At 39.1% G+C, this 13024-nt stretch overlaps 1 protein-coding gene across 1 annotated transcript; it reads left to right on the forward strand.

Moving 5' to 3' along the window:
• The first annotated feature begins 303 nt into the window (after positions 1–303).
• Positions 304–12777, forward strand: LOC128639670 (trypsin-like). Its single transcript, XM_053691793.1, has 5 exons — positions 304–361; positions 7742–7895; positions 11314–11567; positions 11744–11880; positions 12628–12777. The coding sequence occupies exons 1-5, from the start codon at positions 322–324 to the stop codon at positions 12775–12777; spliced, it is 735 nt and encodes a 244-aa protein (XP_053547768.1). The 5' UTR covers positions 304–321.
• Positions 12778–13024: the final 247 nt, after the last annotated feature.

Genomic DNA, 13024 nt, shown 5'->3' on the forward strand with positions numbered 1-13024 from the left:
TTTTAAATCTTTTTTTTTTACTAATATAGTTTAATAAGATGGTGTTCTACATTACATTAAATTAAATACATTAAATTAGCCTATCATTACCTTTAACCAACAGGGCTGATTTCAACTGAAAACTTCTCACTATATTTACATTACAGAAATAGGTCTTACAACAAGGTCACTGATAAGACCTCTGTATATGACGTTATCTGGGCTTCCACAAAGTAATACGATGAAGTGGTGGGATAAATATGCAGATTTTTGTGACTTTTGGAATATAAATATCCACTGTTTCTTATGAAGTCCTCTTCTGAAGCTGAAGATATCTCCATCATGAAGTTACTTCTAATTTGTGTGCTGCTCGGAGCAGCTGGTAGGTCCAACTAGAGAAAGAGAATGTCATCAGCTGTAGTTTATATATAAAGCCAAAGGTCTCTTATATTTCATTTTCTTACTTTACTTCTGCCTCAGGTTGATCAATTTATGGTCTCTGGTACTAAAATACTTTCCATCTTCCAAGAAAAAAATAGGGCACAACACTATCATCTTATAAATCCAAGCCATGCAGACCACAAATGTTGTTCATGAAGCTAGAATATAGTTTGCAAAGAGCCAAGTGTGGCCAAATGGAGCATTTAATCATAATTCCCACCTATACACTTGCCTCTGATCACACACTTTGCCCTGCTGTACTTATATTTTTGAATAATTCACAATTTCATTGTTTTGGTCTAATGTTAAAATATTGGTTACCTGCTGATATGCGATAAACATTCAGAAACATTAAGTAAATGTAAGCAAATCAACAAGCTTGTAAACGCCAGTCTGCTAGACATAACTGTTTGTAAAATACATTCTTGTATGCAAGAACTCTTTACAACACTACATAAATGGGTTATATTTAGTCTAACTATTCCCATAAAATCTCAGAATTCTTCCAACAAGCATAATTCTACATATGCTTCACTATAGCTGAGTTATATATGGTTTTAAAGGGATATGAAACAGAACGTTTTTATTTCTTTCATTTTTTAGATAGATAATGCAATTTAAAATAACTTTCCAATTTACTTTTATTATCCAATTTTCCTAATTCTCTTGGAATCCTTTGTTGAAGGAGCCACAATGCCCTACTGGGAGCTAGCTGAACTCATCAGGTGAGCCAATGACAAGAGGCATATATGTACAGCCTCCAATCCTCAGTTAGATCCCAGTAGTGCAATTCTTCTCCTGAGCCTACTTAAAGGGACATGAAACCCAAAATGATATTTTAAACAACATTCCAATTTACTTCTATTATCTAATTTGCTTCATTCTTTAGATATACTTTGTTGAAGAAATAGCAATGCACACAGGTAAGCCAATCACACAAGGCATCTATGTGCAGCCACCAATCAGCAGCTACAGAGCCTATTTAAATATGCTTTTTAACAAACTATATTAAGAGAATGAAGAAAATATCGGCTGGATTTAGAGTTCTGCGTTAGCCGTCAAAACCAGCGTTAGAGGCTCCTAACGCTGGTTTTGGGCTACCGCTGGTATTTAGAGTCTTGTAGGTAAGGGTTTAACGCTCACTTTGCAGCCGCGACTTTTCCATACCGCAGATCCCCCTACGCCATTTGAGTATCCTATCTTTTCAATGGGATCTTTCTAACGCCGGTATTTAGAGTCTTGGCTGAAGTGAACATTAGAAATCTAACGACAAAACTCCAGCCGCAGAAAAAAGTCAGGAGTTAAGAGCTTTCTGGGCTAACGCCGGTTCATAAAGCTCTTAACTACTGTGCTCTAAAGTACACTAACACCCATAAACTACCTATATACCCCTAAACAGAGGCCCCCCCACATCGCCGCCACTCTAATAAATTTTTTTAACCCCCTAATCTGCCGACCGCACACCGCCGCAACCTACATTATCCCTATGTACCCCTAATCTGCTGCCCCTAACACCGCCGACCCCTCTATTATATTTATTAACTCCTAATCTGCCCCCCACAATGTCGCTGCTACCTTACCTATAATTATTAACCCCTAATCTGCCGACCGGACCTCACCGCTACTATAATAAAGTTATTAACCCCTAATCCGCCTCACTCCCGCCTCAATAACCCTATAATAAATAGTATTAACCCCTAATCTGCCCTCCCTAACATCGCCGACACCTAACTTCAAGTATTAACCCCTAATCTGCCGACCGGACCTCACCGCTACTATAATAAATGTATTAACCCCTAAAGCTAAGTCTAACCCTAACACTAACACCCCCCTAAGTTAAATATAATTTAAATCTAACGAAATAAATTAACTCTTATTAAATAAATTATTCCTATTTAAAGCTAAATACTTACCTGTAAAATAAACCCTAATATAGCTACAATATAAAAATTATAATTATATTGTAGCTATTTTAGGATTTATATTTATTTTACAGGCAACTTTGTATTTATTTTAACCAGGTACAATAGCAATTAAATAGTTAAGAACTATTTAATAGCTACCTAGTTAAAATAATTATAAAATTACCTGTAAAATAAATCCTAACCTAAGTTACAATTAAACCTAACACTACACTATCAATAAATCAATTAAATAAAATACCTACAATTAAATCTAACACTACACTATCAATAAATTAATTAAATAAAATACCTACAAATAAATACAAATAAATAAACTAACTAAAGTACAAAAAATAAAAAATGCTAAGTTACAAAAAATAAAAAAATTAATTACAAACATAATAAAAATATTACAACAATTTTAAGCTAATTACACCTACTCTAAGCCCCCTAATAAAATAACAAAGCCCCCCAAAATAAACAAAAACCCTACCCTATTCTAAAATTAAAATTTTTATTTTGGGGGGCTGTGATGATAGCAGGATGTGATGTCACTAGCTTGTGGGCGGGGCTTAGGTCCGGTGTCTGTGTCGCAGTTAGTTTAGTACAATCAACCTGTCTGGATGTGTATTGCTATGCTCTGTAATAAAATAGAGTTGTACCATCATTGCTGTGTCCTGCATATGTCCTGCATCTCATGACATGGTGTCAGAAGTTCTGGACTACGCTTCTGTTTCTGATGATGACGATGTCAAAGTTTACCCCACCTGAGCCTTTTGACTTTTCTCAGCCTGCAGCTTGGCCCACATGGCGTCAGCGGTTTCAGCGCTTCAGGATTGCATCCAAACTGAACAAGGAGAGTGGTGAAGTACAAGTTAATTCTCTTTTATATTCTATGGGGAAAGATGTAGAGCCAGTGTTCAATGCTTTTACTTTCCAAGAAGGGGACGAAGTTAACTTTGATATAGTTATGGATAAACTCAGTGCCCACTTTGTGCCCAAAAGAAATGTGATTCATGAGAGAGCTTGTTTTCACAAACGTAATCAGCGTGTGGGAGAATCTGTGGAGTCATTTGTGCGCAGCCTGTATGAATTAGCTGAATTCTGTGAGTTTGGTGTTGCTAAAGAAGAGCAAATCAGAGACAGAATAGTTATTGGAATTGCAGATGCTGAAGTCTCCCTGAAGCTGCAGTTAGAGCCTGATTTAACGTTAGACGGGGCTATTAGGATGGCCCGCCAGAGTGAACTGGTGAAAAAGCAAAGTGCTGATCTGAGGTCTGAGAGTATTGTGGATGAAGTGCAACAGTCTAGGAAAATTACTAGTGAAAGGCACAGTGTGAGCGGTAGATCAAAAGTACTGGAAAGGCCTAGAAGTGGATGGGCGCAACATGGCCGATGCACACGGTGCTACCGGGCTCATGATCAGAGTGCTATATGCCCGGCCAGAGATAAAAGATGCAGAAAATGTAACAGAATAGGCCATTTTGAAGCGGTGTGTAAAACTGAATACATTAAGGAGATGCAGGTGGACAGTGACCAGGAGGGTCAGGAAGTGTCTTTTGTGGGGTCTGTTGTGGAACGGACAAGCTCAGAGGAAGATTGGAAAGTTACCTTTACTGTAATGGGAGCCAAGGTTGATTTTAAGATTGACACAGGAGCTGATATCACTGTAATGTCTTTTGCTGAATTTATGAAACTGCCTCGACAGCCCCAGCTGGCGAAGGTTACTACAAATGTTCATAGTCCTGGTGGCCGCATTGATTGTGTGGGGAAATTTCTTGCCAGCTGTGAGTACAAACAAAGGAAGTTCACCATGTGGGTGCATGTGATCCGAGGTCAGTGTGTTAACAGTTTATTGAGCAGAAAAGCAGCCTGTGACTTGGGCCTCGTGGCCAGAGTGAATGAGATCTCTGAAGATATGTTTGGCGAGTTGGGCCTACTGAGCTGCAAACCTGTCCGTATAGCACTTAAAAGTGACGCAGTCCCGTACAGTATTTCTACTCCTCGTAGAATTCCGTTCCCGCTCATGCCTCAAGTGGAGAAAGAGCTCATGCGCATGAAGTCTATGGGGGTTATTGAAGAGGTTGTTGAAGCAACTGAGATCTTTCAGAGGGAAATTAGTTCTCTCCTGAGTGGCCATGTGGGCACAGCAGTCGTCATGGATGACATTCTAGTGTATGGGTCTACAGTGGAGGAGCATGATCAGCGTTTGAGTTGTGTGCTGCAGGCTATCAAAGAGTCTGGGCTGAAGCTGAATAAAGAAAAATGTCATTTTAGGAAAACTGAATTATGCTACTTTGGGCATATCATCAACGGGGATGGCATCAAGCCGGACCCCGAGAAAATTCGGGCTATCGAACAGATGAAAAGCCCTTCTGATGTACATGAGCTGAGACAGATATTGGGCCTTGTAAATTACGTGGGCAAGTTTCTTCCAGATTTATCTACAGTTTTGCACCCTATCACAGAGTTGCTTAAGAAAGATGTTGCCTGGGTCTGGGGACCCTCACAAGAAAAAGCGTTCCTGCATGCTAAGTCCCTGCTGGGGTCTGCCCCAGTGCTGGGGTTCTACGACCCTTCAAAAAAGACTGTGGTTAGTGCTGATGCAAGCAGTTATGGGTTGGGGGCTGCACTCCTGCAGCTGAATGACAACAAACTACAGCCCATCGCCTACTGTTCCCGCACACTGACTGCTGCGGAGTCAAAATACGCTCAAATTGAGAAAGAGTGCCTGGCTGCAGTTTGGGCCTGTGAGCGCTTTCAGCGTTATCTAGTGGGTTTGGAGAAATTTAGTCTGGAAACTGACCACAAACCGCTAGTCCCTCTTATCAATTCTTATGACATCGACAAAACACCCTTGAGATGCCAGAGACTTTTAATGAGACTACTCAGGTTCAATGTTCAGGCAGTGCATGTGCCGGGGAAGCAGCTGGTTGTGGCAGATACATTGTCCAGGCTCCCGCTGGCTGCTGCTGAAGAATCCTCCACAGAGTCGGATGTAAAAGTGTATGTTGATTCAGTTCTGGCCTCTAAGTCCATTTCTTCAAGGAAACTGGAAGAGATAAAGAAAGAGACATATTTGGACACAGATCTGCAAGAAGTTATAAGGTACATAAGAGATGGCTGGCCCGAGAGCCGGGCAGCCTGGATGTCTTTAAATGCTTACCAGCCAGAGAGGTCGCAGCTCACGGAGCTGGAGGGGTTGGTGCTGTTCCAAGACCGTATTGTAATTCCTGTCAGCATGAGGAAGGAGATGTTAAACAGGATTCACGATGGCCACTTAGGCATTACAAAGTGCAGAGAAAGAGCAGCTACAGCTGTGTGGTGGCCTGGGATCAGCTCCGACATTGCAAATCACGTGTCTAAATGTGCCTTTTGCCGGGAACGCCGGCCTACTCAGAGAAGGGAGCCCTTAATGTCTACTCCGCTGCCTGCGGGGCCGTGGCAGAAAATAGCTGCTGATTTGTGCGAACTGCACGGGAAAAAGTTTCTTGTTGTTATCGACTACTATTCCAGGTATTTGGAAATAGCACCCCTGAATGATATCACAAGTCAGGCCGTTATCATTCGCCTGAAGAGCTTGTTCGCCCGCTGGGGCATTCCAATGGAGCTGGTGAGTGATAATGGCATGCAGTTCGCTTCTACAGAGTTCAGTGCTTTCAGCAGGGAATATGATTTTGTACATTCCACGTCAAGTCCACATTATCCGCAGGCCAACGGAATGGCTGAAAGGGCAGTTCAAACAACAAAATTCATTCTAAAGCAATCTGAACCGTACCTAGCCCTCTTGTCATACAGGGCGACGCCCATTCAAGCCACCGGGTTTAGCCCGGCACAGCTGATGCTAGGACGCCAGATTCGCACCACTTTACCCTCAGTGGGTGTCTTCAAGCCGCCTGGCCCTGTTCCTCGGGACGAAGTCCTTAGGAGGGATGAAGAGGCCAAAAAGGGTTATCGTTTCTTCTACGACAGGAGACATTCTGTCAGGCCTTTACAGGAACTGAAAGCGGGCCAAAGTGTCAGAATTAAACTGGATGATGAGAAGAAATGGAAGACGCCTGCTACGGTAGTGGGCCGCTCTCCAGAACCAAGGTCTTACACAGTCCTTACAGAGGGAGGGACGGTTACACGCCGTAACCGAAGACATCTTCAGCCTGTACCTGAGAGTCTGGAACCGGATACCTCAGTACCACCGCCGGTGGGATCCCCTGTTCTAAGAGAGGTGCCTTCCCCTCAGCAAGATCATAGCGGGGATATATCTTTGCCTCCAGCAGACTCTTGTTCACCATCTTCTGTATCAGAGGACAGTTCATGCAAAGTTACATCAAGCGGAAGAGTGGTGAGGCTTCCGGCCCGATACAGGGACTGACTTTAGCTAGAACAGTGACCGGAAGTAAGGGGAAGAATAATCCCATGGTCACTGTGGACTAGGGTAGTCTACCCCGATGTCCAAGTCAGGATGTAATTTATTTGTTCATGTTTTCTAATCTATCTGTTTTTATAATGTTCTAAAACAAAATGTTGTTGTATACCCTGTTGGTGTACCTTGTTATTTAATATATGCGAATGTATGCTTTGTCTTTGAAAAAGGGGAAGATGTGATGATAGCAGGATGTGATGTCACTAGCTTGTGGGCGGGGCTTAGGTCCGGTGTCTGTGTCGCAGTTAGTTTAGTACAATCAACCTGTCTGGATGTCTATTGCTGTGCTCTGTAATAAAATAGAGTTGTACCATCATTGCTGTGTCCTGCATATGTCCTGCATCTCATGACAGGGGCTTTGTTATTTTATTAGGGGCTGAACGCTGCTTTTTTGCAGGTTTTTTTTCAGCTCAAACTGCCCCATTGTTTTCTATGGGGGAATCGTGCACGAGCACGTTTTTTAAGCTGGCCGCGTCCGTAAGCACCGCTGGTATTGAGAGTTGCAATGGCGGTAAATATGCTATACGCTCCCTTTTTGGAGCCTAACGCAGCCCTTCTGTGAACTCTAAATTCCAGCGGTATTTAAAAGGTGCGGGGGAAAAAAAGCCAGTGTTAGCTACGCGGGTCGTTACCGACAAAACTCTAAATCTAGCCGTATGTAATTTGGAAAGTTGTTTAAAATGTCATGCTCTATCTGAATCATGATAGAAAAAACTTTGGGTTTCATGTCCCTTTGAGTATGCTTTTCAACAAAGGTTACAAAGTGAACAAAATAAATTAGACAACAGACATTTACTTTTGACTTTAGTGCCCTTTTACTGTACCTGAAATGTTTTAGATTTAACTTTAGATTAATAATGCAAGTAATGAAACTGAGATTATGTAATCAGATTATAATTTATGGTAAAAGCATCTGAATGTTATTAACAATGATTAATTTGAAGAAAATGTACAGCATTGTTGAAAATCAGTAATTTCTGCATCTTATTTCAATCAGCTGCATTTCATGATGATGATAAGATTGTAGGAGGTTACACCTGCGGCAAGAACGCTCTCCCATATCAGGTGTCTCTGAACTCCGGTTACCATTTCTGTGGTGGGTCCCTGATTAACAGCCAGTGGGTTGTGTCTGTTGCTCACTGCTACAAAGCGTACATTTTATTGATGTATTTAACAGATATAGAGATACATAGAAATATACTGTAATACGGTTAGCAAATAGCCATGTAGGATTGGTCTCATGAGCACAACACAACTGAAAATATTTTTATAGAAGATATTATATTAGATGACTACATTATGGGTTAGATTACAACAAGTGGAGCGCTATCATTTGTGGTTTTCAAGGCTTTTTGCATAAGTTACATTCAGTCCATATTACAAGTTAAAAGTAAATGCAAACACGTGGGAGCAATCACGATTTACACTAGAATGATTGCCGCAACTTCAAAGCATATGTATTTATATGTAACTTTGTATTTATGTATGTATATATATGTATAAATTAGTAAGATTAGTAATTCTTCATGTGTATTAACCCAACAACTCTTTAGGCCTAACATACGGACTCTGATGCATGTTACGCATATTTTACTTTTCCTTCACATAGAATTTTTTTTCTTATTAATATATATATATAAATGTATTTGTGATAATGTTTATGCAAAAAAGATATCTATACCTATATATCTAAAGATATAGGTATATACAGATATACATAGAAGCAGTGGAGGCTCCTCCATATGTGCACAAGCGCACGTGCCCCCCTGGAGAAAAAAGAAAGAAAATTAAATGTTTTGGCTGAATAAATATAATTTTTCCAATAGCCCCCCTATTGGAAAAAAATTATATTTATTTATCCAAAAAATGTTCCTGTCTACTGCACAGTTTAATAAAATGAAAAAAAATCCGTTTTATATATCTCTATACCTCTCTACCGCACGTGCGGTAAGAGAGGTATAGCCTGCCTTAGCCCTTAGCATATTTTTTCTATGTGCCTGCTGCTCCGCCCATAACTGAGCCTATACCTTTCCTAATCGCACAATCTTCAGTGTGCGATTTGGCTCATTGCTATGGGCGGGCAGCAGGGGGAGCACTTTTTTTAATGCTTCCTTTTTTTTTTGCTGCCTGTGTTAGCTGCGACGCTCAGAGGCAGTAGAGTCAGTGTGGGATTGAGTCACAGTGAATTATGCTCCGCCTCTGGGAAGACTGACAAGTCGGGCAATTCGGCATATTAGAGGGCCCGCTGCCACTGCAGATAGATTAAGGTAACTTATTTTTTATTAATAATAGTATTTATTACTCAAGTTTAGGCACTCAAGTTTGTGTGTGGGGGTCCGTGTGAGCGGTGCGCTGTGACAGTGGAAGCGCAGGAGGTAAGTCCAGCCTGGCTGACAGAGGCAGCTGCATATGTAATATTACAAAAAGATCGCAGATTCACATTGTCTATTTTTCTATCTGCAAATTTGAGCAAACTACTATTTACAAATTTGCAGATAGAAATATACACTATGCGATCGTTAAACTTTTGTAATATTACAATTAGCCATGTTGTTTTGTTTCTCCATAAGCAGCAGCCAGCCAGGCAGCCAGTTTGTTCCTCCTTGTCTGACCCCCGTTGACTGTAGCAGGGAATTTAATTGATTTTTGTACGTGCTGTGATAGCCTCCTGTGCATACTCTGACTAAACTGTCAGCTCCCGCATGGCCAGCTCAGGTTAAAAACATTCCGTTGTCAGAGAGCACAGCACTGCAATCCTCTTCCCCCCTCCTTCTTTCTGACTGAGAGAGCCATGCTGAATGAACTGAAAGAGAGGTAAGAGGAGTCGGAGGTTATCTCTTCTTGCGGTCAGCCTCCCTCTCTGCAGAGTTGTAAAAGTTTAGTTAACCCATTTGTTCCCTATTATTTGTGTCTTGACTCTTGTGTGTAAAATGTGCTTCCTAATCATACTCATTGATGTGTTGTTTAGTCTAGGTACACACAAACACACACACATATATATATATATATATATATATATATATATATATATATATATATATATATATATATATATATATATATATATATATATATATATATATATATAATGTATGTGTGTGTATATATATATATATATATATATAATGTATGTGTGTGTATATATATATATATATATATATATATATATATAATGTATGTGTGTGTGTGTATATATATATATATATATATATATATATATATAATGTATATGTGTATATATATATATATATATATATATATATATATATATATATAGTGTGTGTATATATATATATATATATATATATATATATATATATAGTGTATGTGTGTATATATATATATATATATATATATATATATAATATATATATTATATATATATATATATATAAATATATAAAGTGTGTGTGTGTATGTGTGTATATATATATATATATATATCTCAAAATCACAAAAGTATTGCATTAAGCAATGATACTTTTTTATTGGACTAACTATATATTTATAATATATAGTTAGTCCAATAAAAAAGTATCATTGCTCAATGCAATACTTTTGTGATTTTAATATATATATATATATATATACATACACACACTTTATATATATCAAAGACCAAGTTTGCAGGTGTCAGTGTAGCTGACGTGAGGGAGGCCATATTTAAAAAGGCTTTTGTAAGGAATGTTTAGTCATTTTTTTGCCTCCATAGTTTAAACAAGTCTAAAAAAATATAAAACGCCCATTGTTTTTAAGACTATACTATTGTCTGTGCAGTGTGTATTATAGATAAAACGATATGACTTTTTATGGGCTAGTATATTGGATTCATTACTTTTTAAGTGCCCCTAATTATACTTACTTACGTGTTTGCATTTTATTTTTTAATGATTATTATGTATAATCCATGCTGGAAAAGCACACTTTCACTGGCACAGTGCTACAGTGATTAATTGCAAAGTTAAAATCCTTACAGAATTGTAATTCAAGTGCAACTATCTCCTACTCATTGTAAAATGTACTTATTTACAAAATGGACATATATGTATGGTATGGTTTCATTCTTTCAGATGCAATTTTACAGCATACCCATAATAATCATATTATAGCTTTCTATGATTATACAGGACTGAATTTCTGTTTTATATATTTTAGTTTTCCTCAATTTTCCTAATATAAAACTTTTCATGCTGTATGCTATGCATAACAATTTATGTGAATCTAGTATTGTGTATGTGTGTGTGTATAAGGGCTGGTTGATTGTGTTGTGATACTACTTCTGCCCATAGTAGTCTCCTTGCTAATGTTGGTCTGTGTGTAGACCAGTCTCCTGTCAGTATGTATGTCTAAACTGATTTGTAAGTGTGCCAGCGCTATACCTAACTTGGGCATTTCTTAGATATGTTGTTAAATATAAACACATACATACACAATAAAATGGGCGGAGCCATCTGAGGGGCGGGGCTAGTGCTCCCCCATCTTCAAAAGTCACCAGCCGCCACTGCATAGAAGTATGTCTACGGATAAGTATGCATACATTTCTTGTCATATTGACCATCACACCTGCAGAAGCATCCAGGTCAGACTGGGAGAGCACAACATCGTTACCAGTGAGGGCACAGAGCAGTTCATCAACTCTGCCAAGGTCATCAGACATGCCAGCTACAACTCCAGGACCCTGGACAATGACATCATGCTCATCAAGCTCGCCTCTGCCGCCACCCTGAACTCCTATGTGAAGGCTGTAGCTTTGCCCTCTGGATGTGCCGCCGCTGGCACCAGCTGTCTGATCTCTGGCTGGGGAAACACACTCAGCAGTGGCAGTGAGTAAACCCAGTAACCACAACTATAAATCATAATTCCTAAAATCTAAATGTTGGAGCAAAGTATACTTTAAAAATGCTCTAAAATGTTTTTTTTTTATATGGAAAAATTACCTAATCATATTAAAGGGTGGTAAATAAAAGGATGATATATATTATTTTTGTTTTACTTGCAGCAAACTACCCAGATCTCCTGCAGTGCGTGAGCGCCCCCATCCTGACTACTGCTCAGTGTACCGGTGCCTACCCAGGAGAGATCACCAATAACATGATCTGTTTTGGATATCTAGAAGGCGGTAAGGATGCCTGCCAGGTAATGGCCTAAACTTTTTCTTTTTTTTTTACTATAATCAACACATAAACTGCTATGTGAGTTACTTCTTGTATCACACTCTAATGTGCCGCTGGTATATTAAAGTGAATGTAAAGTTTAATGAATGAGTGCCCGGTATCTAAAAATATTCTTAAAAACAGGGGCACTTTCATTCATTAAACTTTGCAAAGATGTTTATTTTTTTAAATACTTACCTTTGCGTTATGGTAAACATAACACTGATCCTCCATCCGCTGCTCCTGCTTTCATTAGCATATCGATGATGACCTGACTTCCATTAATCGTTGTGTGCCTCGCGCCAAAGGGGGCACACAATGATTGGAGGAAGTTGGATTCATCATCGATCTGGTAAAGAAAGCAAGAGCTGCGGGCGGGGTAATCATCGTTATGTTTACCATAATGCAAAGGTAAGTATTTTTAAAAAAATAAGCATCTTTGTAAAGTTTAATGAATGAAAGTGCCCCTGTTTCACTTACATTCACTTTAACTATGATGTATTAAGGAAGATGTTACTAGGCACATGGAATTTATCTTTGCACAAAACTACATGACTTTTTCCCTTGTAAAACAAAGTACTTTATACTTCATAGTTTTAAGAGATCACTTGTAGAGTATGAGTAGAATAATTTTGATGATATATTAATTAATTCATATTCTCATTATGTTTAAGATTCACCCTGAAATATGCTAGTGCACATATTGTAAACATTGCTTTCCTTATTTCAGGGTGACTCTGGTGGACCTGTGGTGTGTAACGGACAGCTGCAGGGTATCGTCTCTTGGGGCTATGGCTGTGCTCTCAGGAACTATCCTGGTGTCTACACCAAGGTCTGCAACTACGTCTCCTGGATCCAGAACACCATCGCTGCCAACTAAAACACATTCTTAACTCTTTGTGCCCAGTCCCTAATTACCTCTTTTGAGCCTTTATACAATTTAATATTGCATATAATTTTAATAAACATTTGACATTTTCTGTTTCCTAGCATTTGTCATATTATTTATTTAATGAAAATGGCCGTCAGTTATCATGCAAACACCTTTGCCTTCATACCGTGTGCCACCTTTTTTCTTCCTTCATTGCACATTGAGGCCTAGTGAGGGTGGTCTCTTAGGTGTTGCA

The sequence above is a fragment of the Bombina bombina genome, chromosome 9 (assembly GCF_027579735.1).
Source record: "Bombina bombina isolate aBomBom1 chromosome 9, aBomBom1.pri, whole genome shotgun sequence".
Classification (NCBI taxonomy): domain Eukaryota; kingdom Metazoa; phylum Chordata; class Amphibia; order Anura; family Bombinatoridae; genus Bombina; species Bombina bombina.